The sequence below is a fragment of the Haemaphysalis longicornis genome, unplaced genomic scaffold (assembly GCF_048455015.1).
Source record: "Haemaphysalis longicornis isolate Haplotype H1 unplaced genomic scaffold, Haemaphysalis longicornis Haplotype H1 scaffold_3, whole genome shotgun sequence".
Taxonomy (NCBI): domain Eukaryota; kingdom Metazoa; phylum Arthropoda; class Arachnida; order Ixodida; family Ixodidae; genus Haemaphysalis; species Haemaphysalis longicornis.
Window position 1 is genome coordinate 34,741,871 of NW_027526335.1, and position 27,825 is coordinate 34,769,695.

The following is a 27,825-nucleotide window of genomic DNA, read 5'->3' on the forward strand; positions in this document are numbered from 1 at the left end:
GGGGATCACACTCAACGAGACCGTCGACTCTCCAAGGATTGCACTTTCTGGGCCTGTTGTAGACGGGCGACACCACCGCAGCTAGGTACGGTAGGATGCTGAAACTCCAGGAACAGCAAGAATCAGTTTTGTTGTCGTTTTAAGATATTTTAATCATCTTAAATTCTCATGGAAACCTGAATGGTGCCCTTCACGCAACTTAGAGGTGATTATTACAGCCATACGTTGTCGATCTGGAACGAGTCTATACCCAAGCAGCCTTGGCCGACTGCCAACCATTGGCAACACAGTGGGTGCTGGTCGGTGGCCAGTGGAGTCGGCCTGCCGGTTCTGGTCAAACGTGGGGCTGTGGTGTGTAGCCAACCAGTCGGGCTTCAGGTTGGCCGAGGACGTTTTGCCAAGACACGGTTATACGTTGGGCTGCGGTCTGCAGCCAACCACTCGGGCTTTGGTTGGCCAACGACGTTTGGCGAAGGCCGTTTTTTTTTTTATTTATTTTTTTCCGCGGCGTTTCACGTGTAAGAGCGATGGAGAAGTTAACCGAACCTCGGGTCAAGCTACACGGCCAACCACAACCGCCACCAGCACAGCCCCCAATATTCATAGCCTTTAGGCCTTTATTTTGTACTTTTGAAATAGTAGCACGCTTCATCTACTGGTGGTGGGGGCAAGATAAGTTTAAAAATATATTTTTGTGCGGTTGTCATCCGTGCAGAATGCTACGCCATATTTCCTGGTGTGAATACATGCGCTAAAAATTAGACATATGTCCTGCATACATCAAACATACCCAATGGTTAATAGCTGCAAACAAAACTTGACGTCTTTTTTTTTGGTCAAATACGAGAACATCGGTCGAAATACAGCTGTTGACACTGCCTCGATCTGGTACAACTCTCTGCCGCGCCGATCGGTGGCGCTGCTGGCGCCACTGGCATTTCCGCATCAGCATCAGCATTCAGCATTCAGCAATCCGCGGTCGCGGTAGCAAGCTCTTTCCGGATCCCTCGTTGTGGCTGCTGAGGTAAGTTTCCTATTCATTTTTATTTAAAATAACCGCACAAATTAACACAATGCACACAGGCGAAGCCTCTGAAGGCTGAGGAGGTTCCGGAGCGTTATATTTTCTGCGGATTGGTTGTGATTGTGGTGTAACCCGGTTGAGCCTTACGGTGCTTTTTTTTTGTTTGGTTACAAGACCACGTTTAGCACCTGTTTAGAAAGAGGGATAAACTTTATTCCATCATGAGACTCAACAGCAGAGCTTAGTTTACCTCATTGACAGGCCTAAGGTGTTTGACGTCTGCTTGGTTTTTGTTCTTGCCGTGTCTTGGATTCACGTTTACTGGCGTTTCTTGGTGTCACGTTTAGCCCTTTCTACGTGGCGCAAATGTCGCCAGTGAATTCACAGCTGCGGCGCCGCTCGTGCGGAAAAACGAACTGTTTTAATATTTTCAGTGCTGCGACATTTTGCCAAATACCAAAAGGCATTCACGGTAGAAGTTTAGCTATTCCAAACATTTGGCAACTTGCCAAGTCAACGAGAATAGATCGTTTTGTCGCACGAACGGCGCCGCAGTTGTGAATTCGCTGGCGAAATTCGCCCCATGTAGAGCGGGCTTTCGTCGCCAAATACTTGTTAATTTGCTTGTATAACTCCTCTTAGCAAGTCTACTGCGTTTAGTGGGAGGTTTTTACTTGTGCGGACGGTCTGTCGTTAGCTACGGAATATTTGTTTGCATGCTGTCTTTTTAAAGCTCTAGTTTTACCGAATGGCACATAATCGCGATTTCACTTGCATGCTATAAAAAAAAAAACTACAAAACTTTTAAGGCTAGTAAGGGATGATGGTAGCTACGGGCTGCTGCACCTCTATAGCACCGTAAATAATGCATCCATTCGCCAACAGTCTCCTAAAGCTTGCAGCACAGGAGCAGGCATAATATTAGCTAATCATTGCCTTGACACATTGCCGTCATACATGCTTGGCTTCAAGAAAATTGAAGGGGTGACTGTTGCTTCATTTAGGCAGTTTTATTCAGGTTGAAGTTAGGTGGACAGAATAATTGCTGTTGGCGTTAAGTAAATGTAAAGCCAAATATTGTGCCTTTTTCCTTGTGTCTATATATTTTCTGAGCTGCGCCTGGAATTGTTCAACAGAGTGCACCAACTTGCCCCAATATCGATTCTTTTCTTGGTGGAAACTGATTTCGTCTAACTTCTGGCTAAAGCTATAATGCATAGAATATTTTTTTTCCCTGTCAGACAAAAGAAAAATGTTTGCTGTGAAATGTTTTGAATTTGCAGGTCAATTGCTCGAGGGCCAACCACCGCGAAGTGTCGCACTATGCAACCAACGTTGTGATCAAGCAGTGGCTCATTGGGGCTCAAGACCGGGAGGGGGGCAGCAGCGAGAGGCGCCAACAAAAGGTGCAAGAACAAGACATATCTGCTACGCCTTCGTGAAGTCCCGGCATGGCGGGCGTGGGCCCATTCATTTCAAAGTTGAACAAATAAACATGCTAAACGGAAAGTTTTGTTCATCATTTACTTGGGTCCACTGCATGATTGCATTTACCAGCTACCAGTCCGTCCTGGCTTTGTAAAAAAAAAAGAAAAACAAATTATTGGTAGTATTTTATACTAGCCAGCAAAAAGAATTGCCATGGAGGTGCCGATGAAGAGCCGACGACGACCCGCCATCGGAACATATGCGGCCCTGCTGTGGCCCGAGGTTCGCCAGGTTGGCCAGTGAAGTAGGCCCAACATTTGGTGCCATAGGTTGGCCTGCCGGAGGCCAGTGTCAATCCCCACGGTTGGCCCAACCTATTTTGCCGATCCCGGGCCAACGTCGGCCAGGTTGGCCAACGCCTGATGGCCCATGGTTGGGCCAAGCAAATTTGGTTGCTTGGGTAGAACGCTACCTCTTAATTGCCATGTCGACGTTTTTTACGACTCAGACGTCAGTCCCTGGACTCTGGAGGTGCCGTGCTTTGCAATTGGGGATTAGCAGTGCCGGCTCTACTATCGTTCGGGGCATCCGAAATGGGGTTCTGCCGCCGGGATGCATGCTCTGCCCTCCTGCGCTGGTCACACTGCAGCTAGGCCTCGCCTTGATTTTCCAGTTTTTTTTCTGTCGTTTATGGTACCAAAACTCTTAACGTCTCGTGATTAGATAAGAATTCCATTTATTTTAATCTTCCTGTGCTAATTGTCCGATCCCCTGATTGGGTATGCGCAACAACAACAAATAAGAAAAATATTAAGAAATGAAGACTTTTGGAGGGCTTTGGTGAGGTGCCAAAATAAGAATCGCATTACTTAGTGAATCTTTTTGAATTTTCTGTGTGTGTTTCTACTTCGTCTTCGTCTGCTTAGCGCCCCTTTTATTCATTCCAGCTCTTCATTTGTGACACAGCGCTTGAATCGGCCGAAGGCGAAACTATAGTGCCTAGAGCGAAACAAAATACCGTGACCGTCCCACAAGCAGGCTGCCGGGACAGCGGGACCACAGTCGCAAAACGGACGTCTGTTCACGTTAGGTATGGATTGTCAAGAGCAGCAGGTGAAGCGGGAAAAAAATTAGAAAATTGTACGTGATCAACCGAGAATGAAGCGCGAACACATGGAGGAAAGAGTCCATGGGCAAACTACTGTGTGTTATTCGCTCCACAGAGCGAGCCTACACTGTCCAAAACTCGCCATCAGCAAAAAGCTGCACCACTCTGATTTATAGTGCACGCAGCTGTAGCAGCTGCAACAGTCGCCACAGAGGAAGTTTTCTTTTTTTTTTCTTTTTTTTTTTTTCGTTTTTATGGTGGCGTCAGTTGCGTCGCAAGGCATCGCGCGGTTGCGTCAGAGCCGCATTGCATTCTGGGATAGCAGCCTGGCCTTCTGGTGTTCTGCAGCGAAGCGAGTAATTGCGTTCGCTTGCTGCGCGTTTAAAAAAAGGTGAGTACCCTTACGTCGATTGCTTGTTCCGTCGGCGGCCTATTAAAGCGCCGTGTGTAATTTTTTAGCAGCAAAGGAAAAGTGAAGTTTTGGGAGGTTTTCTGAGATAAAATCTTCAGCTATGAACTTCGTGCTTTTAGGCCTATCGAGTAAAAAAAAAACTGGTGCATTCGTTTTCTACATTATTATTTCGTACTCGATTGAATCATCAGCCACACGACGCGACTCATTATATGTGCACGCAAGTTACTAGGAATTGGTGATCGTTCAAAACTCTTGGTGGTTCAGCGCCGGCGGAAATATGGCGGCCATGTGCCGTTTTATGATCTGCTTCGCAACCAACGTTCTGATGTGATCTGCTGCGTGTCCTTTGCGCGAAATATCATAATCTTCTCGGTTGTCGGATTGTCTCGTTTTTTGCGCGTGTAACTTCGGAAAGGCCGCTTCATGTGCGAGTGCCCGAGGCACCCAGAGGATAGTACGGTGGGATGCGTCAGCGAGTGCACGCGGTTCTACGCTACGCTGTGTTCGCTCCGCCCGTTAAACCATTGGCCGTGCCGGCGGGTTTAGTACTATAAGTGCTATAAGCTTCACTGATCACCACGTAGACTTCACTGTTTTCCTTTACTCCCGCGAAGGGAAGTGCAAGTCTCTCACGAGACTCACGAGCAGACGAGAATTTCCTGTTAAGAGCAGTTGCGTATCCGGTACTCGCTCGCGAAGTGGATCAGGAAGTGCTGCCACATTGAACATGTTGCTGAACATTTACAACACCCGCTTGCGGTGGTGAAACTGTATCACGCCATAACGCACATTTTCCCTAATGTGAAACCAAGCCGCTACAGTTCGTGCAAAATGTCATGTACTGAAAGTTTACTGTTCTTTTAAGCGTCCTCTTTTTGTGTGGGGGCAGATATTGACGTTGCTCAGAAAGGTGGCCGAGTCGCCCTCTGTTATGGAAACTGTAACCTGGCAGGAGCCTGAGAGGGTTTGAAATCGCGAGAAACAGGTGCTTTCCATGCTGGCATGCGCGTGTTTCATCATTTTGTGTGTGTGCCCCTGTGTTGCGCTTGCCTGACGGCGTTCCATCGAACACCGGGGAGGGGCAGGGTTCGTCCGAGCAGCAGCTGTGCGGGCGGCGCGTGTGTCGCTAACGGCGTGTGCGTGTGTGTGTGTGTGTCGTACCCACCAGGACAGCTGCAGTGGATGTCCTGTGAACAGCTTTAGCCCCCGCCGGCAGCAGCGCCCCACAACCCAAATGTCCTCCTCCCGGGATTCTCCGCAGATGGCTCGCTACAGGGACACGTGTCCCATTGACTGCAAGGTGTACGTGGGTGAGTTGGGCAACAGTGGCACCAAGCACGAGTTGGAAGAGGCCTTTGGCTACTACGGGCCCCTGCGCAATGTCTGGGTGGCCCGCAGCCCGCCTGGATTTGCCTTTGTCGAGTTCGAAGACCCCCGGGACGCACGGGACGCCACACGTGCTCTGGACGGCAAGTGAGTGGGGTGGCCTTACAGCTGATTCATGCTACGTATGACTGCAAATCTTGACAAAACGGGCTGAGAAATTTAGTGCCAAATTGTAACGTGATCTGAAATGATGAATTTCTACGTTAAAAAGTGCTTTTCTGATTTGTGGCCAAGAGCGAAAACTCCCGTGCTGTGCTTTCGGCACGGGTTACAGACCCCTAGGCGGTCAAAATCAGACCGGAGCCCTTCTCTACAGTGCACCGCAAAGTGCAGGTGCAGCTTCGGTGCATTAAACCCCCTAAATCAACCAATCTATCGTTGCAAACCAGTTTGTGCTGACCCTGCCTATTCAATTCTCAGTTATGACGCTGTGTGTGTGGTATGCTCTAAAAAAAGCAAACTTCACTGGTTTACTCTTTTTGGAAAGTTCCCATGTGGCTTCCATTGACAAAGTTTCACTTTTGCAATGGAATACTTCTTAAATTGGTGCTGTGTGGCCTGATGGATGCATGGCTGTTTGTTGGTGTGGTGAAACCTTCCAGTTTCGCTCACAAAGGCACTGTACTCTTTCAGAATGCTTTGTGGCCGACGTGTGCGTGTAGAGCTGTCCACTGGAAAGTCGCGCAACTCTTACCGTGGCTCTTCGCGGCCCTTCCAACCGACCGACCGTTGCTACGACTGTGGAGAAAGAGGACACTACGCTAGAGACTGCCGGGTGTACTCCCGCAGGAATTCTTCTCGGTAAGGGCAACCTTCATCAGTCCACTTTTGGCGTGAACATTTGAGCACTGTGGGAGCATAGTTTTATTTATCTATTATGTTAGGCCTTGTTTTGGTGAGGGAAGAAGAATTGCACAGTTTGTTCTAGCTTATGCAGTGAACAGTGTTCTGCTGGGGAAGTCAGCACCTTGATTCCTAGATAACCTTGTTGCTAGACGTGCCAGTGCAGGAGAGCCTTTGTTTTGTCTTGAGCAGCCTGTGTCATGCCTAGTTTCGTAGCTCGAGAGGGGGCAGGCTTTGAAGTGGTGTGTCTGTGGTGCGCGGCGCATGTTTCTCCGGCGAGTAACGGTGGTGCCCCGTGTTTTGTAGGCCTGAGCCTCAGCCCCGTTGTCGTAAATGTCAGCGCCCGAGAGGCTTCGGTTGAGTCGGCGGTGGCTGGCAGCGCAGCACGCGACGCCAGCACTCGTCCCGCTACTGCTGCAGCTCCTAAAGGGCAGCTAAGAGATGATCTTGAGAGTCACACTGCTCCTCTGCAAGCGAAAAGGGGGCCGCAGCGACCGGCAGCACAGCCCTTCCTCTGCTAGCCTGCTAGACACACGGTGGGGGCGGTCACACGCTACTACTACTGCGCACTACTACATCCACTACTACTACTGAGCAGTTGTCGGGAAGAGAGAGTTGCCACTAGCGGCAAGAGATCATTGTCAGCGCAGTGTACGGCAGCTGCAGCTGCTGCTGCCCAAGGTGAGTCATGTCCCCGGGTCCGGTGTTCCCTACTTCTGGCCCAAGGAGTGTGCGAGGGTTCTGTGAGCCCATCGTGGGGCCCTGTCACGGTGGCTGTCTCTGTGGGGGTCAAGGCTGGCGCCCTCGGGTTTGGGTGGTTGTGGAAGGGGGCATGTTCCCTGGTGAATTGTGTGGAAGGCTTAAGGATGCATTGGGCACCTCTGGGTGGGACTTTGGGGCCGACTGGTGGGGTGGTTTTCGCCTCGGCTTGGGCAAGCCGCATGGACAGGAGGGGCCACACGAGAGCTGCCTTTGTGCTGAGGTGGATGCGGGGTTCGTTGGATTGGGAATCGGGTAGCTGGGGGTGGAGTGCACATTGCCTTGGGTGGAGGATTTTTGTGGCATGGGGAAATTTTTCAGCAGTATATGAAGTTTGTTTTGTTGCCAAAGTGTGACCTGTGCGGGATCAACTGCCCTTCAGTCAGTAACAATTTGATAACCGAGATCACCTGTCAAAAGTTGCACCGTTCAGTGTGTACACACTTCTAAGCTGGTACCAGCGACACCGACTGCCGAAGGTTGCTGTCCTCTGGGTGCACTACAGCAGGAGCGCAATCCTTATGTCTAGCAGTACCCTCTACTTTGCTTTACAAGATCTTTAGGTCTAGTCAGCACATTCTTTTGAACAACGATATTTGCACTTTTTTGTGGTCATTTTGCCTATTGACTTTTGGAAAGCTATGAAACAAAGCTGAATGCTCCAAGGCCCATCAGTGTGGGATGTAGAGAAGCTCTGCCTAGTGGCTAGGCAGAGCCAGGAATGGAGAAACTGCACCCATTCCTGGGTTGGTTACATCACTGTGTTCTGTACTCTGGACACCAGAATGCTGGCAATAGATCTTGGGAGAGGCAGTGCAGTGCAAATGTGCACAGATTGTGTGCGTCGTCTCCACATGTACTACTGCAGTTGTACAAAGGGATTAATAGTGCTTGTTGGTGCTGCAGGCATGAAGCACAAAAGCTTGTTGCTGGCGACAAAATTCAGTGCTCCCGCCCCATTACAAGGAAACGATTCACTCTTCACTTCTAATAAGTTAATGCCAAGTTGATTGTGCAAGATATTTAATGAGTGTAGTTACAAGCAGCAGTGTTTGTAATGAGACACTAAAGGTGGAAAAACAACTAAAAGCTAAAAGAAAACTAAAAAACAGCTAAAGGCAGATTAGTGTTTAGATTATGTATTTTTGCTTTATGCCTCATAAGCCGAGACAGTGCGTTGGCAGAGCTTGTTTAAGCGTGTGAGAAAACGACAGCCTGCATACATAAAATATGCAATTGCCATATGTTGATTGGTCACATGGTAGTTTGGGGTGTCCAGATTGCACCATACTCTGACTTTTTTGCATATGCTTTGTGATTCTTGTTAGAGAAGCAAAATATCAGAAGGGGAATGCTAGGCTTTACTTCTATACAAACAAGGGATTGTTTGACAATGAAGGAAATGCCAGAAGAGCTGTGAAGAGTGGTTCTATGGCCGAAAAGTCTTCCCTCCTTTTGCCTGTTTTCGTGCACTGCATGGACACAGAGTGGCATTGACTGTAGGGTCATGTGATGATTTCAGCAATGAGGCATCTAGTTATCTAGCTGTAAAAATCTGTAGTCTTGCCCAGTCATCCTAAGACATAGTTTACACATTATCTGTGCCCAAAAGTGTAAAAGGGCCCAAATGCCAGGAAAAAGAGGGTGGCATGTCTGTTTTAGCTAGGCAGATTTAAAGGCAGCTGCTGCAATCGTGCATGGTTGTTCTGGCAGCGAGACTGTCAGCACTGCATTATTATCTCGTTTGGCTTGCTGCTCATCAGGGGCAGAATCCAGGGGTTTTGTCTGATACTAAATGTCCTCTTTGAGCGCACCCTAATTGGCTGAATGCAGGCGGTGTCGTGTGTGAGGGCGTTGGTTCACATACGTCAGATGCCCCATTACTGGAACTGCATCGTGACTTTAAACACTTGGTAACTGGCACAACTCTGAATTCTGCCCCAGCTCTGATTACCTATTGGAAGACTGTCATTGCCACTTAGTTCTCCCATTTGCTTTACTGCACTCTTTCTGTCCTGTGCATCTAGTGTTGTGTGTTTGAGCTTTGCACGAGCCTGATTTTTAAGGCCCCGGCCTGACCTGGGCCAGTTACACCTAGCCCGAGCCCGGCCTGGGCCCGGGCGACCATAAGTGAGCCTGACCCGGGCCCGTTCATTTATTTTTAAGCCTAGGGAGAGCCCGCGTGTGTGTGACCAGGCCTGGGCCTAGGTGCTGAAGGTGTAGTGTCTTCATAGCGGGCAATATACAAGCATCTAGTCTGTACAAGCACGTCATAAACTGAAATTCAAGAAATTGGTGTTAAAAAGCACACGTTCTTTAGCTTATACCTGTGCTACACGAGTGTTTGAAAGGACATTTTAGTTAAATGGCCTTTGAAATTTCAAATGCCATTCAAACTGCAAGGAGTTTTGCCGATCTACACAACAATTCCCAAAGTTAAAAGTTTTCGCATGTGCCCGCCATGTTTTGGTGTCGTGACTGCTGCAAAGTTTCGTTCCCGTAAAATCACAAAAAAAAATTTCATTTGAAAGTTAAAATGGGCCAAAAAGTGCAGTTATTAGTGACAAAATTGATTATAACCCACATACACGAGTAAAAATGCACAACGTAGGCTTTTTTTTTTTTTTGTAGTAGCCGCTGTAATCTTGGACTTTGTAATCGTGGACCAAGGGATAGTTAACAACAACAAACAAAAAGTAATTAGGAGCTAGCTTTTCAAAAAACAGTTTTACTTGTAAATAATAATTTTTATAAATACGGCACCCAGAAACTGCATGCGACAGTGCAAGCATTCGCATTTCAACGGCATTTGAGATTCCCAAAGGCTTCTTCGACTCAAACGGAATTTTAAGAAAATGCCTTTGAAAAACATTCTGTAGCATTTCAAAGGTAGCATTTGGGTCAAATGACATTCAATCGAAAGGCCTTCAAAACGCTCATGTAGCACGGGTATTACACCATTGGCAGTTCACATCACATTGGCGTAATAATAGCTCGTATTCTTGTTTGAGAGACACCATCACCTTTGATGACCAGATTCTTGGCAACTTCATGTGGTTCTCTTTAGTATTGCTTAAATTTTTAGCTCCACGTTTGAATTCACGAGTATTTATGGGCATTGAAATATTTTACCTGCAGTGGTTGCTCAGCGGTGGTGTTTCTCTGGCACGCAAGTTTTATTCCCGGCCACGGCAGCTACATTTTGATGGTTGCGACATCTTAAACACGTGTACATAAACATAGGTGCAGAGCCCCAGGCTGTCGGAATAAATCCCTTCTCCGCTAGGGCATTCCTTGTAATCATGTGGTTGGTATGTTATACCCCAAAATATAAAATCTTGATGCAGTACATGAAGTCCCATTAAAATTACAGTAGTGAGTAACAGGCCTAGCAAAACACTTTAAAAAAAAAATGCATACAACTAACATCTAGAAGTGCGTAAAAATGAACTCGGAACATTCCTTTTACTGCTCTTTTCTACAAATCATGTCAGAACCATTAACAGCCGGGCCTGTGCATTCAAGCCCTAGCCCGGCCTGGACCCGCTGATAATCGACTTGGGGTGGCCCTGGCTTTCAGGTCAGCTTGGGCCCATGCAGTGCTCTATTGTGTGTCACAGCACCAGGGACACCTTGTTCATTTATTATTTGTCTCTTATCTTGCTTCAAAGGCTATAGGGTAGCCATTGACTTTGTAGTTTCCGTGCTGGTGCTAGGCTTTGTGAGGCTTTGGTGGGCAGCGGGGGCCAGACAAGGGCCGAGCTGTGACGACGTGTTTGTGACGCACGAGTCTGTCGGCACCAGTGACAGGTCGTGGCCCCGGGGGCGTCGTTCGCGCAGCCGAAGCCGATCAAGGTCCCGCAGCCGCTCGTTCAGCCCCCGCCGCGGTGGCGGCGGACGGTCCCGGTCCCTGAGCCGGTCCCCTCGGAGGTCGCCGCCAGCCGGATCTCGCAGCCGCTCACGCAGCCGGTGAGTGGCCCTCTGCGTGGCTGCTACAGGTAACCGCACACCACGACTCGGGCTCTGGGTGCATGCTGGCTGCACTGTGTGTCAGGTGGACAAGCACTCGTTTTGGTGGAGGGCGTGGCTTTGTCGACTCTTTTTACTCTGGTCACATTGCGTTGAATTGGTGTAATGTGAGTGGCCTTATTCGTCCCCGAAAAAGGCCCGCAAGAAGCACGTAATCGCTGCAAAGTGTCGAGGTGTCGGAAGCAAAACTGGGAAGAATGAAGAGCTGATGGCAATGAGATGCTGCTGCTATTGTTTCAGCTCGTATCTGATGATTGACCCTTATCTTAGAGCCCTTATCACAGGAAATAGGTGCCTATATCCTTGCGTTCCATGCAATACGTTTGCTTCAGGGAACAGCGACGACGGTGAATGCACAGTGGCAGTAAGTGAACTGTGGCAACTAAGCTCGCACCTGGGTAGTTGCATTGTAGTGCTAAATACGAAGCCGAAGCTTTTGCAAATTTGTTGCGAGCAGTCCCAATAGCAAATTGAACCAGCAGTGGCCTTTTATATAAAACACCGCACTCACAAAATGGTTTTACCCGATTTGCTATTTTCGAAAGACTATCCCCAGTCATGCTATTCGGAATAAATTGACTGTTCGGTGGTGATGTCTTGACAAGAAAAATCAAATGATATATAATCGCAAGAATAATTCAATGACGACCGCTCCCTACTTTGCCTTTTCTTTCTTTAACCCTTTTTTACATCCACTTCAGTGGCTGAAAATTTGTGTCCAAAATGAATTGTCGCATGAATGTGAGTGAATCGGATTGTGAAATGGAATTATCCGACAAGCACTAAATGGTGTTACTTCTCTTGCTTTATAAAAATTGTTACCAGAATTAATTCTAAGATGCAGGGATTGTGCCCCGAGTTCTTTTGGCAGATTTTCAGGTATTTTTTGCCTAGAAAAAAAAGCTTTTCAAGGTATTGTTCCCATTGTGTTAGCTTCCTACTCTGATTTGCCAACACTGGCTAAGATGCTACACTTGGGAGCCTGCCAGGGGTGAGACAGCTGTGCCGATTGAGCCACTTTCGGTACAGTTCGTTTGCCTGTGCCATGCTGAGCCCAAAGCCAGTGCTTCCACCAGTATGTGTTTGACAAATATACGTCAGTGTCCCTTCAAAGCAAACTATCGGGACCTAAACTTCCGAAATAAGCTTGTTACAGCTGTGGAGACACTAAACACTGTGCCTGCCATGTATTCCACCCATGTTCATGACCCGAACTGCATCTGGCAGAAGGGCCATGCTGATGGTATCGTTACGATTGGAATTGGTTGCTCTTTTAACTGCAGTGGTTATGATGTTTGAATTCCTTACTTGGTGCCCATGATTTTTTTCGGTGATTAGCAGTTCAATGTTTTATGAATTGTGTCCTTATCAAATTTTTGTAATTCTAGTACAGTAAGCATCGATCTGTCTTGAGTGCCAGGCGGCAATTGAGGTAACGCATGAAAGAAAGAAGTAAGGTTTATTACAATTGTCTCCACTAAAAGGGCATAAATGTGCCGATTCAGTATGCACCAGGTGCATGGTCATGTTGATGGCCAATTTTCCTTTTGTTTAGCTTTCTGAGCTTCATTTGTGGTTGGCCCTCGCAGAAACTTCGATCCAATTGTGTAAATAAAATAGTCACGGGTTTGACAAAAGTTTGTCTGGTCAGGAATCGGAATTGAGGATCCCGTATCCATTTCCGAAACATCAAATTGCTTTCGTACGTGGTCAGTGTTTGTGATTCATTTCTTTCTGTCATGTGTAGTGCCCTTGTGAGTGACCTAGTGAATTTGAAGGAGGGTGATGCCACAGCCGCTGGATGAGAGCGCACGCAAGGTGCGGCCTGCCGCGTCGCCCGGATTTCAACGGCGAGGGCGTGAGTGGCGGTGTTTACGTTTGCCGCCACTTGACTCCTTCGTTGCGCTAGCGTTCGGGGACTGATTTCGGGACGGAGCGGGGCGGCCCCGTAGGCAAGCGCTTGCGCCGACTGAGAGACAGCCAGCGCACGGGTTTTAAAAGATGTTGTCATTCCTGGGCTTCTCAACCGCGAAAGCTGTCTGTCCGTATGTATGTATGTCTGCCAGTCTGTCGCTCGATCCAACCGCCCGGCCGTGACTGAAGCAGCCAAAAGTTAAAGTAATTCTTGAATGAGATCTAGGCAATACATTTTCAATCTACCAAATCTAAAAAGATGCCCCATATTCGACAACATTGTTAAAAAAAGATATTATTCAACAAAAAGATGATAACCACCGGTTATCTTTGTCTGAAAACGTCTCACACACAGCACGTAAACCACGTTGCACAGTTTAAAGCCGCAAGTTGATTAGTTACAGTTCAAGCGGCAGGTATTTGGTGGGACTTTATTCGTCCGAAATTTCAAAAATGTCACCTTTTCTCGGGAAACGCGGTTTCGACACACGGGAGAGCGATGAATATTTGTCGGCGATGGATTAAAGCTTGCCTTAAAGGCACTTCTTTGCAAAAACATGTTGGCCGGGCGGAATGCACACCTTGTAAAACGAAGACACACGATAGGATGGTTGAAAAAGGATTTGAAAAGACTAGACATTTTGCTATGCGTGTCTTTTGATACTCTTATACTGGCTCGATCATGTCTTGCTGCGCATATAGATTTGGGTTGTTGCATTTTCGCAGGCACGACAATGCCTTTAAACGTGCTACTGAAAACTTGATTACGGAGGTTGTATAGAAAGAAATATAAATGCACCGTGCTGTGTTCAAGAGACAGTGCGTACGGTCCACTCTCCTAGCTGCTAAGCATTTTTCAAACTTTGCGATGAGAACTAGCGCTAGGTACATTTCCTCCGTTATTTCATCGCCGATTCAAACCCATATGCATTTATCCCTGAAGCTAACGGCCGGGCTCCTGGAGCAGCGCCAGTATGTTCTCAAATTAGCGCGTTCTAAAGACGTTGCGGTAGTTTTGCTCTGTGAACATACTGCGCTTCAATTCGATTTTCAATTTTCGTAGCGTAGGAAACTTTTCATACAAGTTATTATTACGTCAGCTTTCTTTTTTGAGTACCCAAGCATAATCTCTACGTAATGCAAGAAGTGTAATGCCTTGTATCTGCACAAATATGTGTAATTCACGCAGTTAGAACTATATTAATAGTTATGGTATTCAAGATGTAGATTATTGTTTTAAAATAGCAAAGAAAGGAAGAAAATGTGAAATGGAAAAGCGGTGTTTGAATGCTTACGCATTATTAGGCAATTTTTGGAATTTCTGTACAATTTCGCTTTTTTCTTTTGTGTCCGGGCAAAAATTTTGCTTGCCAAGCTTGCCTTTTTTTTTTTTTTCATTGACTCGGACATCCCATATGCTCTCCTTAAATTTTTTCTAGGCTACAGGGAACAAGTAAGAATATCAGGTAGAAACTGGAATTGCTTTTCATTCAACTGTGTATATATATATATATATATTGTCAAAATAACAAGGGCCGACATAGCTGATAGTAGTATTACTTCATAGGTAAACGTGTAATCAATTCATATGTGCTGTGAGATTAATATGAATTGTGGTGTTTTATTTAGTGCACGAGGAAAAACCTGCATAAAAGTTGGTTATGTCTTTAACATTGATAATTGCTGGCACTCGTAAATAACAAGCCCCGTTACAAAAACATTGTTTCTGTTTGTCCTGAATTTTAATATATTCTCTGCAGTCGCAGCTTGCAGACAAAATGTAAATCTCTGCTGGGCGTGAGGTCACAAAGAGCATGCCGGGCGATGTAAGACACAACGACACAGCAATGCGAGACAGAAGGCACACTATCAACGCATAATGCTGCTGCTGCGAACGGAATTTCACTTCCATCTTGACCAAATGAAGCTCGGCCACGGCTAATCGTGTTTGTCTTTGAACAGGCGTAACATTAGTGGTGGTAAATGCCTTAAGTGGAGCGTGGAACGCCGATGATAAGCCCGCACTTCGAAATAAGCGGCCCGAAAGCCGGCGTCCCGCGGGCCACGCTCTCCGCAACCAGTCCCGGAACGGTGGCGCCGCGGTGGCAGTATTTGGCTCTAGGCGCACTCGCGCTGCTTTGGAGGCACGCGGCAGTCCGCACGTCAGTGTTCCTTTCATCCAGCGGCCGTGGTGATGTTAGATTGTTAATTCTGCAACCCTAGAAACTTTTTTTTTTTTTTTTTTTGTCAGTGTTGTGGAAATAGTAGTTGTATTTCGGGTTGTGAATAATGGAGGTGCTTTCAAGAAGTCCTGGCTTTGAAAGCTTTTGGCACAGAAGCTTCTGGCACTTTTATCAGTACAAAATGTGAGGTAGTGGCAAAATGCTCCCCGTGGGACTTCGTTTCACTGCAGGGGTATATCTGACATGCCTTGAACTCGACTAATAATAGCTGGCTTGACTTGATAGGTATATTTTGCTGTTGCCAGACAAGCAACAGAAATACTGCCAACATTTGCTCAGACTTGTTCGCTATTTTTTTTATTATTATTCATGCAATACTCGCTCAAATTCTGACTTGGAACACTTGTCCATACACAGCGTCACTCGTACTCACTCATTGGAAAATAGCGTCTTAAGGATGGGACAGCTGTGCCCATCATTTTTTTTTTCTAACCGTCCCATCCTTCTTGCGCAGTTTTAAAGGTTAAATCTGTAATAATTTTTGCTCTCAGGATGATTATGTTTGGAAAGGAATCTGACATATTCAGAACATTTACCTTTGCTGGCCACTAAAATTATTTGATCTTATGATCAGTCTTTCCTTGAGTGCTAGTTTCAATTGTGACGCTCAAATGGCATAAATTAGTTGCTTATGCCTATGGCTCTGAGCTTATGCTTATGGCTCTGAAGGGGTAGATCATAATTTAGTAACTTAATGATGCATGCATTGTGGTGAACCTGCATTTTAGGTCGAAATTCGTATATTACGTACACTCTCCACGTCGCAAATTATCAGTGTGGTTTGGGTTGTACAAGAGGGTAATCAGCTTTTGCTTTCTTTAGCTTGTGCTTGGATGTCTTGGTACGCATGGTTCGTAGTGTTGAATGTGCCACATGTATGGCAAGGAGCTGAAACTTTATTTCCCTTGTGTTTCAAGTGTTGTCAACGTTTGTTGGTTTGACAAGTGAATTATCCAAACCTACTTTGCACGGCTGATACTGCATTCATTGGACCATCTAGAAGCATCCAAAATGAGTGCCTGTTTAAAGAGCACTTTTTCATGGCAAAATGGTAATATTTCGTAATACGTATCGTTATATTACATTGTTGCCTATGTGGCGTGTTTGCAAAAACAAGAAGGCCTTGCTGTCTCAAGGGTCCCCGGTGTAATCTGAGGACTTTCCTTCCTGTCAATTTTGTCTTTTTCCAGGTCCCCAATTGGCAAGAGGGGCCGCAGTGGATCAAAGTCCCCCAGTCGCCGGGACACCCGCAACGGAAGCCTTGATTGAAGTCATGAGTGTGTGGGTTAAAGAAAGAGTGCAGGTACCAGTCGCATCATCGTGGACAATTGGCATCACTGTTCTTCCCCTTCCGCCACTCGCTGTCGTGTCCTTTCATCCCTGTCCCGTCAGTTTAGAGAAGCTGTCTTTATCGTCTCCTTCTGGGATTCCTTCATTTTAGTCATCCAGCTACGTAAGTTCATTAGGGGGAGGGGGCGGGGGGGCAATTGGTGGGGCTGTTCTACGCAGGGGGACATTCCAAGTACAGAATCTGACATCGAGCTGCCCACAAGCATCTTGCCATAGGACATCAGTACCACCAATACGTTTGCCTTTGTGTCTCAAATAAAGTGTGTGGTCATAAGCTCCTGTGTGTGGCTGTGTGTATAATCACTGAGGAGCTTGTGCAAGGACATTTATTGCACATGGCGCTGTAGTGTGTGGGGTCTCGCCTAGATGGCGCCACGGCGACCGTCAACATCAGTGTACGAACTAGCACACTCTAGGTGCGCCAATAAAGCAAGCTTTCGCCGGGGGCGGGTTATGTTACTGCTGGATGCATCGTGTGTGTTTGTGGCTCTCAGGGCTGTGTGCTCTGCCGGGGCGGTCCCTCGGCGTACTCGCTCAGTCACCCTCGACAGCCGTGGCCCATGAACGTGTACGGAGAGCCGTTGCTGACTGCCCTAGTGACTCCCTCCCGTTGCCCCTACCCTAACCCTGTCCACGCCTCTCCTCAAATGCGCTGACATCCTCATTTACTCGCTACAGGCTACAACGGGAATACCCGCCGCCTCGCCACTCTCTCCAGGACGGACGCAGTTACACTACGCAAGCTACAAACACCTTCCCCCACAATACACTCTACCACGCCATGTCCACTACCCAGCCACATGTCAGTTCTGATGTCAGTTTTGTCCAAAATGTCATGGGAACTCTCTACCACATTACTGTAGAATGCTGTAGCACCCCTACCCAACTGCCACTCCCCAGCATTACCACACAGCAGTGGGTGGAGCTGCTGGCCAGCTCCGACCCCTCTATCCAGCCAGAGGGCAACGCGAGCAGGTTTCCTCCAAGGCGTCCTGGACTGAGGACTCCCCTCACCGGGCGGGCACCCTAACATCGCACTTGCTGTTTGCAATGAATTTTATTCAATCAATCGGTCCAAGTTTAAGGGACCAAAAGGATGGCTGAAGGACTCCACCTCAATCCAGGAGTAATGTTACTGGCATGTTAAACCCAGATTTCTCGGGAATGGCAGCAATTTTACCCGGCGAATTGGGAAGGGACGGATGGCCCGGTCGTTAAAATCAAGCAAACCTCGGTGACAGCCATTGGCATACGACTGCCATTCAAAGGCATAGCACATCCTAAATATGTAGGTTTAACTCTTGAAAAATATGGAACATGTTTGTACATTGACAATTAGCGCACCCTTCATGCCATAATGTAAGAGCTAATTTGTATTCCATGAGCCGGACACTGGAGTGCAAAAATATTTGGATGAAGGATGTGGAGTTCTTGAGCGTTGATCCTCCATACTATAGTGGGTATACCTTGTGAGCAGTGGTGAGAGCAGTGACCATGCAATTCTGGTGGTCCTATTTCCAGAATGCAGAAATTTTCTCATTTGGCTTTGAGCGTTTCCAATAGGCCACTAATTTTGAATTCAAAATCTGAAATTTTACGTATTGAATGGTGGCCAAGAGCAAGTTAGGGCCTGGATTTGATCTCCAAGAATTCGGTGTGCGAAGACAAGCAGCATACCACATAACAAATGGCTGTGTTTTTGCTGTAGTGGAATAATGCTGATCTGAATGGCAAGTTACAGTGGGTCACAACAGAGGAAGGAGCAAGTCTAGATTTTCATAATGGAGGCGGCAGCACGTGGCGTCGCCATTAAAGCATTCTTGAAACCATGGAGGAACAGAAAACGTCCCGGGCCATCTCAACTATGTGAAACCTAGGGGGAGGGGCAAAGCATGCCATGTGCCCACAGCAAAATCGCTGCTAATGGGTAGTGAGAGACAGGAGAAGATTTTGTTTCAACTATATACATATGTACATTTATTGCGAAGGAAAGTTTGACATTTGCCTGAATGCAGCCGTACAGGATTTTTCCTAAATCTGCTCGATTAACACCTGTCCATTACTTCGAGTTGTTGATCGTTCTCGCGCTACAGACGACTAGCCTCCTGGCTAGCTCAGTTGGTAGAGCGACTGCTCCGGTTAAGCGGTGGTCCCGGGTTCTAAACCTGAACAAGGACGAATTTTTCTTAAACTGCGAAGTTTCTGAGGAAGCTGTATAGCTTTCCTTTGTAGTCGTATGGCTGCATTCAGGTGGATGTCAAACTTTCCTTCGCAGAAACTTGCTCCACCTTGAGGGTTTCCCCTAAATCTGGTCGATTAACATATGTACATTTATTATATAAAATCAGCAATCACGTAGCTAATCCCAGTCAATATGCATAATGTGTTTCTTGGGTTCCCCCCCGTCCTTATGCTCCTGGTGTTGATGAGGTTCCTGTGCTTCCAAATCGTAGATCGTGCAGAGTTCAGGGTTTCTATCAGTTTCTATACCTTTCACAATTACTGCTTTGTGGTCTGTGCAATGGATAGTGAATGGTTCTTCAACTGGGTCTAATCTGATTTCAGTCCTAGGAAATGCACCAGACCGAATTGACATCATGAGCTGCATAATCCAGTTAATGTTCCCAACTACTATAAAGGGTAGCGTATAAGGGGAGGAACGACTGGAAACGCTGATTGGTTAACAGAAATCAACGCTCAAGAAGGCGATCCGTCTCCCTAGGCGACCCAGGGTGCCTAGGGAACCAAAAAAGGTCCCCAGAAAGGTCCCTGGCCGTACGGCTACAGTAGTACGGCGGCGCCACCGCGCTGCGGCCGCGGCCGACCCGCCGACGGGTGAGCCTCATTTCACACACGATTTCTATTAGCGTCCTCGATAAACACGCACCGGTGTTGCCCCCAAAACCGGCGCGGTGCAGAGTGCCCCACGACGGTGTGTACCGGCACGGAGCGTTGATCGAGGACAAACGGGGCGGTTCTACCCAGGCGCCATCTCTTAATCTAAGAAATCAACTCATAAAAACGTTCACAAGTAACAATACAGCACTGTAATGAGACACAGCGCTATTTGAAAGTGTTATTTATTGAAGGCCAATGATTATATGTACGCACAACTTAAATCCGTCACACATGCGGAACAACGTACCGCCACCGCTTCCACTAAACAGCTACATACAAGCTGCTTCTAATCTTCGTTTGAGCCATAATGCGAGTGCCTGTTTAGTTCCGCCCTTCCGTTACAGCAAAACAAGTAGGTCTTCATCGTCTAGGCACTCCGGTAACAGTTCATGATAATTCGATCGAACGAAACGAATGTCAATCCCCAACTTTCTGGCAATGCATGCAGCCGTCTTTGAAGAACACAAAGTTCGCGTCCTCATTTACCATCACTGGCCGTTGTTACCGCCCGTTAGGAGACTGTCGCATCGTTGCCCGATGAATTCACAAGCACGCCATCCTTGTCAGCTACAATACACAGCTCCGTCCGCCTTGACACGAGTGCGGTGATGCGCCGTCGCTGCAGCAGACGGCGGAGGAAGCTCCTTCGCCGGCATCGTCCGCGATGCATCTCGGGACTGCACGCCGGCGCACCGTCGACTCTCTCGGTGCGCGGCGGTGCAACCAAAAATTGCCCCGCGACGGTGCACCCCGGTTTATCGAGGACGGACGGTGCACACCGGTGCGGTTTATCGAGGATGAAAAAGCGCACCGGTGTGCCCCGGTGTGCACCGGTGCGGTTTATCGAGGATAAAAAAGCGCACCGGTGTGCCCCGGTGTGCACCGGTGCAGTTAATCGAGGATGCTATATGACACCCCCTCGCGCTCCTGTCACGTGATCATAAAGGTCGTGACGTCAAGACCGAACGTCACGTGACAAAGATCGTTTCGTCACTTTCTTGTTTAACCCAAAACAAATCGTGCGTGCGCGTTTTCTCTACGTTGGCGTCGGCGTTTGTCGGTTCGGTGCAACGTTTTTAGATACTTTTTCAGTTCCGTATCTCCCCGCCGCGGCCATGGAGAGAAGGCGGCCGGCCGCGACTCTCGCCACCGCGGCGCTGCGGTTGCGAGTTGCGCTAGGAGAGCGAGCGTCGTCTGCTAGCGGGGAGCGTTCCGCTCGGCGTCTCCGGTCCTCGCCGCTTCTGGCTGCGTACTGCAAAAGAAATGACTGTTCTCGGACGTTGCTCATCATTTTGCTGCGGCCGTTGTAGTTCTAGATCTATTTGAAACGGACGGTATTATGCAAGAAGTCGTGTACCTATGCCCAGGGATTTGAAACGGTGGCTAAAATATCAAGAACGACAGCGTTTTACATGAACGTTCGCGTAGCAGTGGCTCTCAAGCGTGCGCACAAATTCTCTTGCCATGCCAATTGCGCAAATTTATTGCATCACGAATGATATTTTTTCACACGACTGTTGGAGCAGCTTCCCGTTTCGTAGACAACATAGGTGATATCGTGTCGCGCAACAACGCTCTTCAGGATTGTGTAGGCCCCGCTTTCTTTCGGGCCCAGTAAAAACGTTTGCCGACGCTGCCCCGGTTCTTCTTCGAGTGCTGCCGTTCTCCAGTTTGCTGGGAGCCGTATTGCCGCACTATTCTCGACTATCTGTGCAAAATCGGTGTATTGCTGGAGAACAGGATTGTCGCTCCTTGGGAAAGTGCTCTCCTTTTGTAATCACCTAGCTCGTGCGCAGAAGCTACCTTTCTCTTTTTCGGAGACCGCCGCCGAGTCTCCGAAACTGCACTTTCCTTCAGTGCCCAGTAAGCCCGGCCGATCTCGACGACTTTACGTTTATGATCGCAATATCCTCTTCGAGGAAATGAAGTCCACATATATCTTGCGCGTTTTGCTTATCTCTTTGTCCGCGCGGGGAATCGCTCTTTTCTATTGGGTGAAAAGCTATGGATCCGATGACGGCGCTAAAAAGAGACACTTCTGAGTGTTGCTTCTGTATCTGCTCGTTCAGCCAGGTGCGGAGCACGTTGGCATTGCGGTAAGCCAGGCTCATCAAAGAAAACACAGCGTCTTGACGGAGTTACGAAATCCTCGATGAAATGGGCACTGTTCAATAGCGTCAAACTGAACGCACTGAAGGGGCAAGGTTCGCGCACAGGGGTCAAAAACAAACGCAAACAAAAGGAAGAAACTTGTAGAGACACGCAACTACGCCGAAACTTTGAGCATGCATATACGCACGCGCGTATATGCATGCTCTTCTGCAAAAGTGAACTCGGAAGAACCACACAAGTGGCAAACAATTTCGTTGTCTTCTGTTTATTGTAGCTGTTTGCTTTCAAGAATGTACACAATTACCGGATGTGTGCGCCCACCCACGCGCGCACACCAAACACGTGGAGCGCTTAACTAAGTGGTTTTCGCCTTCCTGCTCCAGTCGGAAGGAAACCATAACGTAAACCGCATGTGAGCGCTGGGATGTCAGCGCGCAAGAAAAGCTCTGTGCGCTTGAACCTAGAACAGGCACAGAGAAGAATAATCGGCACCTCATGAGAACGTCGACTTGCCGGAGAGCGCGTGCAACGCCGTGCAAACGCAGCGCGCGCGCGCGAGGAAAAAAAAAAAAAGAATGGCAGAAAAATATAACTTACCCCGCAGGAAAAAAAAAAAAAAAAACTAGTGGCGTAACACGTTACGTAGAGTTGCTGGTCACGTGATTTTTATCGCTCTTGGATTCCTTCGCCCTCGTGCAAATTCCGGCCCTTCCGGCCGTAGCGTTCCGCTTCGGCATCTCGGGTTGTGATCTGGCTGCGTACTCGAAAAGAAATAACTGCTCTCGGAAGTTGCTCAACATTTTCTTGCCGCGTGCGCGCTATTCTAGTTCGCGATTTATTTGAAACGGGTCGATTATGCAAGGAGATCTACGTACGCCCAGTGATTTTTAGCGGGGGGCCAAAATACCAAGAACGACGTACAGCATTTTAAATGAATTTTCGCGTAGCAGCAGCTGTCAAGTGCGCACGCGATTTCGCTTGAGATGCCAATAGCGCAAGTTCGTTGCAGCACGAATGATATTTCCTGATAACCATGCGCAGAAACTGCATGCTTTCTTTATGAAAGACATCCGCGTATCCTTCGTAGTTTCAAAGAAATCAAATTGTTGCGCGGGTAAAGCTAACCCAAAATCCTTGAGATTTAGATTTTATGTTTTCTAGTTATATTGTGTTAGCATTAAGAATTTTTATTTTTGTTCATTTGTCTGTTTTGTTTCAATATTTTTTTTAGCATGAGGTTACATTCCGTCCTCCTCTTGTACATTTTGTAAAGAGCATAAGCATGTGCCCCATGCACGACGCATGTGCCCAGCCTCCTCACAAGCATCACTGCTAAAGTGGGCTGGAAAATCCCGTACAGCCGACTGCGAGTTAAGCCAGTCGGCAGTGCACCAAGCCCAGCACAAGAAAGAAAACACAGCACGTTGACGGAGTCACGAAATGCTTTCACCCGCGGCCGCACTGCTCTATAGCATCTCAAAACGACTACACTGAAAACGGCAAGTTTCTCGCGCAAGGAAGAAACTTGTAGGGCAGACACGCAACTACACCGCGGCCGCAACTTGGAGCCCGCGGGCCGGCCGCGCACGCCGTCAACGCTGCCGCCGGAGCCGCCGCCGCAGCCGCCGAAACAGCGCAACTCGCGACGGGAGCGCCCTCTCAGCGCCTAGGGTAAAGTCGCGCCCGCTTTGGAAGGCGCAGTTCCGAAACTGAAAAAGTATCTATAAACGTTGGTTCGGTGCTATCCGCGTTTGGTGTCAAGGGCGGTTATTTAAAACAAGTGCAGCGTCGATCTGCAAACGTTTCTGTCAGGTAAATGAGCGAGCGAGACGGAGTTTTCCCCTTGTTTCCGTCGTTTCGTGGTTTCGGGCGTCGCGTTCGTGCGTGGCGGTCGATCGTTCCGAGTGCGCGGCTGGCCTTGCGCGCCGGGAAGCTGACGCCCACATGTATTAGTTATTAACCTTACCTAACCTGTTCTTGCTTCTAGCTCAGAGTACTGGAACAACGAGAAATTTCGCAGCTACTTTGAAGCGGTGTGGCTAAGTGTGAAGGAGCTGTGGGTAATGTTTCACAGGCTTGAATTTGACGTTGTTCTAACGACAAATAACGGCATTGAAGCCCAAAACAGGGTGCTCAAGGCCCACTATGTCAAAAGTGCGAGTGGAAAGCGGTCACTGACGTCTCGGATCGCAGCCGTTGTTCGTGGCTACCTTTCGGACAACGAGAAAAGGTTCCATGAGTCGACGATGAGGCAGTCGTCACTGTACAGACAGTACAGAGTTTGGCTGAGAGTTTTAGTACAGCCAGAGTCCTTCAATGCTTTACTGGTCACGAAACTTCGGCGCTCGCTTCATATAGGGACCGCGCGCGCCACTACAGGCGCCACCGCCGCACGAAGGTCATCCAGCCGCCGCGCGTGCGGCGTATTTGCCAGCTCTTGGCGTGCAAACGCTCGCTGCTTTTGGTGTCTGCGCGCTGATTAAGTGTTTTTTTTTCGTAGTAGTTAGCGATGAATAGTCCAGTAATTGTGTTTATCACCTGCCTTCAATGGGGTTTTATTTTTCGAAGTAAGTTACCGTAGACTTCGGCCGCGAACGGCAACGGCTTCTGTGTGCTCTGGAACAAGCGCTGCGCCGTCGTGTTTACGGATTTTTAAATCTATATTGCTTCTTTTCTTAAAGCAAAGTTGTAAATACCACACATACGGTAGCTGTGTAGTGACGGACTGCTGCGGGTCTATCGATAATACAATAAAAAACTGAAAGAAACCAAGTACGCGTCGTTCAGACTACGCTTAATGAATCCGTTTATTGCTCTGTAATGCACAGAACGCTAAAAGAGATAGCCCAATAGTATTGTCGTTTCGATGAGTGGGTACATACTTGAGAACATCTAAAAACGCTGCAGAAACGCGAAGGATCAAAACACGAAGAGATATATGTTACTCCATGTGTCTTTCTGCTTCCACGCTTTGCAATCCTTGCAAAAACAGGAAGCGAAAAAAGAACAATGAAACTGATTTTATCACACGCAACAAAAAATTTCTATGTTACGAAGGGAGACAAAAGAGCGTAGTCCAGCGTACAAAAATTTATTTTTTCGCGCTGCGATGTGCAGCACACGGAGGAAACAGAATATTGCCACGTAGCCAAGAACGACGCAAAGCTTTTCTGAACGCAGCGAGCTAGCGATCTCCTGCACTACAAAAGACTAGAATGAAACACAAACGTCTAAGAAGCAGTCCGCAGTGTGACGTGAACAGATGAACGTCGATAAAGTGAGTTGCGCGGCGTTTGCTATGCATGCATTACTCTCGGAACGTTATTAATTTCCGATCCATGGAAATAGGATCGAGAACATCGTCGAAGAAACAAAAAATCAAGTTAGCGACAAGGTACCCGCCGCGGTACAGTGGCTAAGGCGTTGCGCTGCTGAGCACGAGGTCGCGGGTTCGATTCCCGGCCGCGGCGGCCGCTTTTCTGATGGAGGCGAAAAGCAAAAACGCCCATGTGAACGAGATCCCCAGGTGGTCAAAATTAATCCGGAGCCCTCCACTACGGCACGCCTCATCGCCTGCGTTGCGTCGGCGCGTTAAACCCTACAATCAATCAAGTTAGCGACAAGGTGGCACCCTTTCCATATCACACAATATTGCCCGATGGGACGTACGACAAAAAGAGCAAACGGGCGCTCCGGTTGAAACGCCGGATAAGAAACCGGAATCGGCCACGCGCGGTTACAAACAAACAAAACGAACCCTAAGGGATAATTCGCGGAAATATGTAAAGTAAAAGCACAAGGATGTCCCAAAGATTTTTTACACGCGAGCCTGAGCGCAAGGTAATACAAGTTTGCAAACAGGTAATGAAGCACCGCTACAACCTGACTGATATGACAAAAATCCGGCTTTAAGTTAGCCTTGTACAATTCTAGGCCCACGATGCTCTCAAAAGGGCACATTGCTTTTTCCATTCTCACACACAGTCGCAAACTTATAATCGAAGCTGAAATCTCCCGTTGCTTGCCTTGGAATGGCACCCCTCCATTTCTCACACAGCTGCCTGTCGCTCGGTCAACACATCAAGGAAACATTTTCTGTGGCATCGTTGTACAAGGAACGACATCCCGGGACGCAACACATGTTCGGCATCGTCGTTGCACTACTTAAGTCGCACCACAAGAGCGCGATATGCACGTTACATTTTTTTCCCGCACAAAACAAACACAACTCGCCGCGGCTCCGCCGTTCGAGCCAGCGCAACGCCGCCCGAGGAGTGGCCTCAGTGAGAGGGTGGCGCCACCGCGCGGCGGCCAAATGCAGCATATGAAGCTCTCCCATTGAGTTACGGAGCAGTTTCGTGACCAGTAAAGCATTGAAGGACTCTGGTACAGCGGAAAGCACCACTTTAGCGCGCCCATTGCGTTAGTGGGCACGTTAACTGTCGTATAACGAGGTGTTTGAAATGGGCACTGAAAATGGTTCCTTGCCACTGGTGCCACCGAAGTTTAATGAGCCGTAAAATTAGTTCCAAGCGGTGCATCAAAAAACTGCTTCCCTTATTGCATTCAGCAGGGTTCATAGTATTGGAAAATATAAAGATTACAGTTTTGTGGCCAACACTGTTTTGTTAATTGGGGGCAAAATGGCTAATTATCTCTAATTATCTTGGGAACTAATTGACCAACTGAAAAAATACTGGCATATTTGAAATCAGTGGGAAAAAAGCAGCAAGACTGACAAGTTTCACACAGTTCACTTGAAAATAAAAAGTTCTTTTAAGACCAGTGTCCCCCCTTAAGCCTTTAATAAGGAGATCCGATTGCGATCCAGGAAAGATTCTAACCTTTGCCCGTCAGCATCCCCTTTTATCAAAACAGCAGTAGACTGCAATGGTCTGCCTGTGAACATCGTGGTCAACTCAAGTTTCATGCATTTTCATGAAGCCTTCGACAACCTTTCTATTGATTAACCACTGCAATATATGTAAATTCCCACCCCTCATGGAAAAATCACTGGGCCTTTTAGATACAAGGTAAATAAACTGAGTAATCTAATATATAGGCCTATTTGTGCTGCGGGTGGACACTGCACACACGAACAAAACGATGCATGCAAAACGGTGCACCGCCGCTCACCGGACCTCTCCCAGGTGATCGCTACGATTACGGAAACGCAAGCTAAGATCAGTGAATTCCTGGCGAGATCACAAACACCGGCTGCTCTGACACCGAGCCAACCGACAAGCTACATTACCCAAGCACAGGTCTTTCCGTCAACGAGCAACGAGACACTCAACGTACGCAGCGCGCACGAGCAAGCTGAGTTTTCTAAATTATTAAACGCTTTAAATTCTCATAACCTAGTTTCTCCTATTCGATCTCCATTCTAGCCACGACCTCTGCGCCATGTCAGCTTTAATTGGTCATGTACCGTGAGTCGTGCGATCCGTTGGTCGTGGCCAGCGTCTCTGGTTTGGGTACGATGTCGTTCTTGGGTCGAACCCCAACTGGAACAGCGGTCACGGAGGCCGTCGTGCGCGCAGTGCGTACCGGCTCAGGTGCGGTCCGTGCGCTGTTCGTTTCGTTCGCCATTCTCAGCTCCACCAGTCCGGGCTCGACGTCGTTCATCACCACTGGTGCATTTCGTGCACTTTGCGTCTAGTTCGTCGGGGCCATGTCCATCAATCTGAGGACGATGTCGTTCGTCACCTCGGATGCGCTTCGTGCGCTGTGCCTTTCGTTCGTACTGGCCAGCTTCACCGATCCGGGTGTGATGTCGTTAGTTGCGTGGACTGGGGCCGGGACAGCATGGGCAGAAAATTTCGTATGGACTGGCTCGGTTGCGTTCCGCGCTCTGAGCGTTTTGTTCGTGAGCTCCATCAATTCGGGTACGGTACCGTTCGTGGGCAAGGTCTGGACCGCAGAAGCGGGTGCCAGGTACGTGCTGCGTTCAATGCAGAAGCAGGGTTCAATGCACACATGCCAGCATCCTCCAGCCAGCAGGTGCATGCACTGATGTCATTGTTGCCCAAGGATAAACAGTTCCGCACCAAAGCTTTTCCCCAAACCAACTGTGCCACACATGATGGAACACTAATCTTGCAATGGCAGCCGGTGCTGTCAAACGAACAAGTCCCCTTCAAAGCAGTAAACAGATTTATAAAGCAATACGATTTTAATAAACAAACAAAATAATTGCAAACAAAGTGTACGCTGGCTCTGCTAACAGAATGGTTTTGCAAAGAACAAAACATAGGGTGCACACCTCAAGGAGAAAAACAATCCCTTGTACACAAAACTCGGAAACCAGCTAAAC

At 48.0% G+C, this 27,825-nt stretch overlaps 1 protein-coding gene and 1 long non-coding RNA gene across 8 annotated transcripts; both read left to right on the top strand.

The window, feature by feature from the left end:
- Positions 1–253: 253 nt before the first annotated feature.
- Positions 254–2,533, top strand: LOC144174258 (uncharacterized). Its single transcript, XR_013323449.1, has 2 exons — positions 254–1,024; positions 2,308–2,533. It is a non-coding gene; the product is annotated as an uncharacterized LOC144174258 (long non-coding RNA).
- A 1,267-nt stretch (positions 2,534–3,800) lies between these two features.
- On the top strand, positions 3,801–16,773 carry LOC144174259 (serine/arginine-rich splicing factor 7-like). 7 transcript variants are annotated; one of them, XR_013323450.1, is made up of 6 exons: positions 3,853–3,950; positions 5,142–5,448; positions 5,995–6,162; positions 10,768–10,932; positions 12,740–12,850; positions 16,340–16,773. XR_013323450.1 is itself a non-coding variant. In XM_077702853.1 (5 exons), exons 2-5 carry the CDS (start codon positions 5,210–5,212, stop codon positions 16,416–16,418), a joined length of 651 nt encoding a protein of 216 aa, XP_077558979.1. In that variant the 5' UTR covers positions 3,801–3,951; positions 5,144–5,209; the 3' UTR covers positions 16,419–16,773. The 7 variants fall into 7 exon arrangements, 6 of the variants coding, with proteins under 6 accessions (XP_077558979.1, XP_077558980.1, XP_077558981.1 ...); XM_077702853.1 differs by lacking the exon at positions 12,740–12,850 and having other exon boundaries at positions 3,801–3,951; positions 5,144–5,448; XM_077702854.1 differs by lacking the exon at positions 12,740–12,850 and having other exon boundaries at positions 3,811–3,951; positions 5,237–5,448.
- The last annotated feature ends 11,052 nt before the right edge of the window (positions 16,774–27,825 follow it).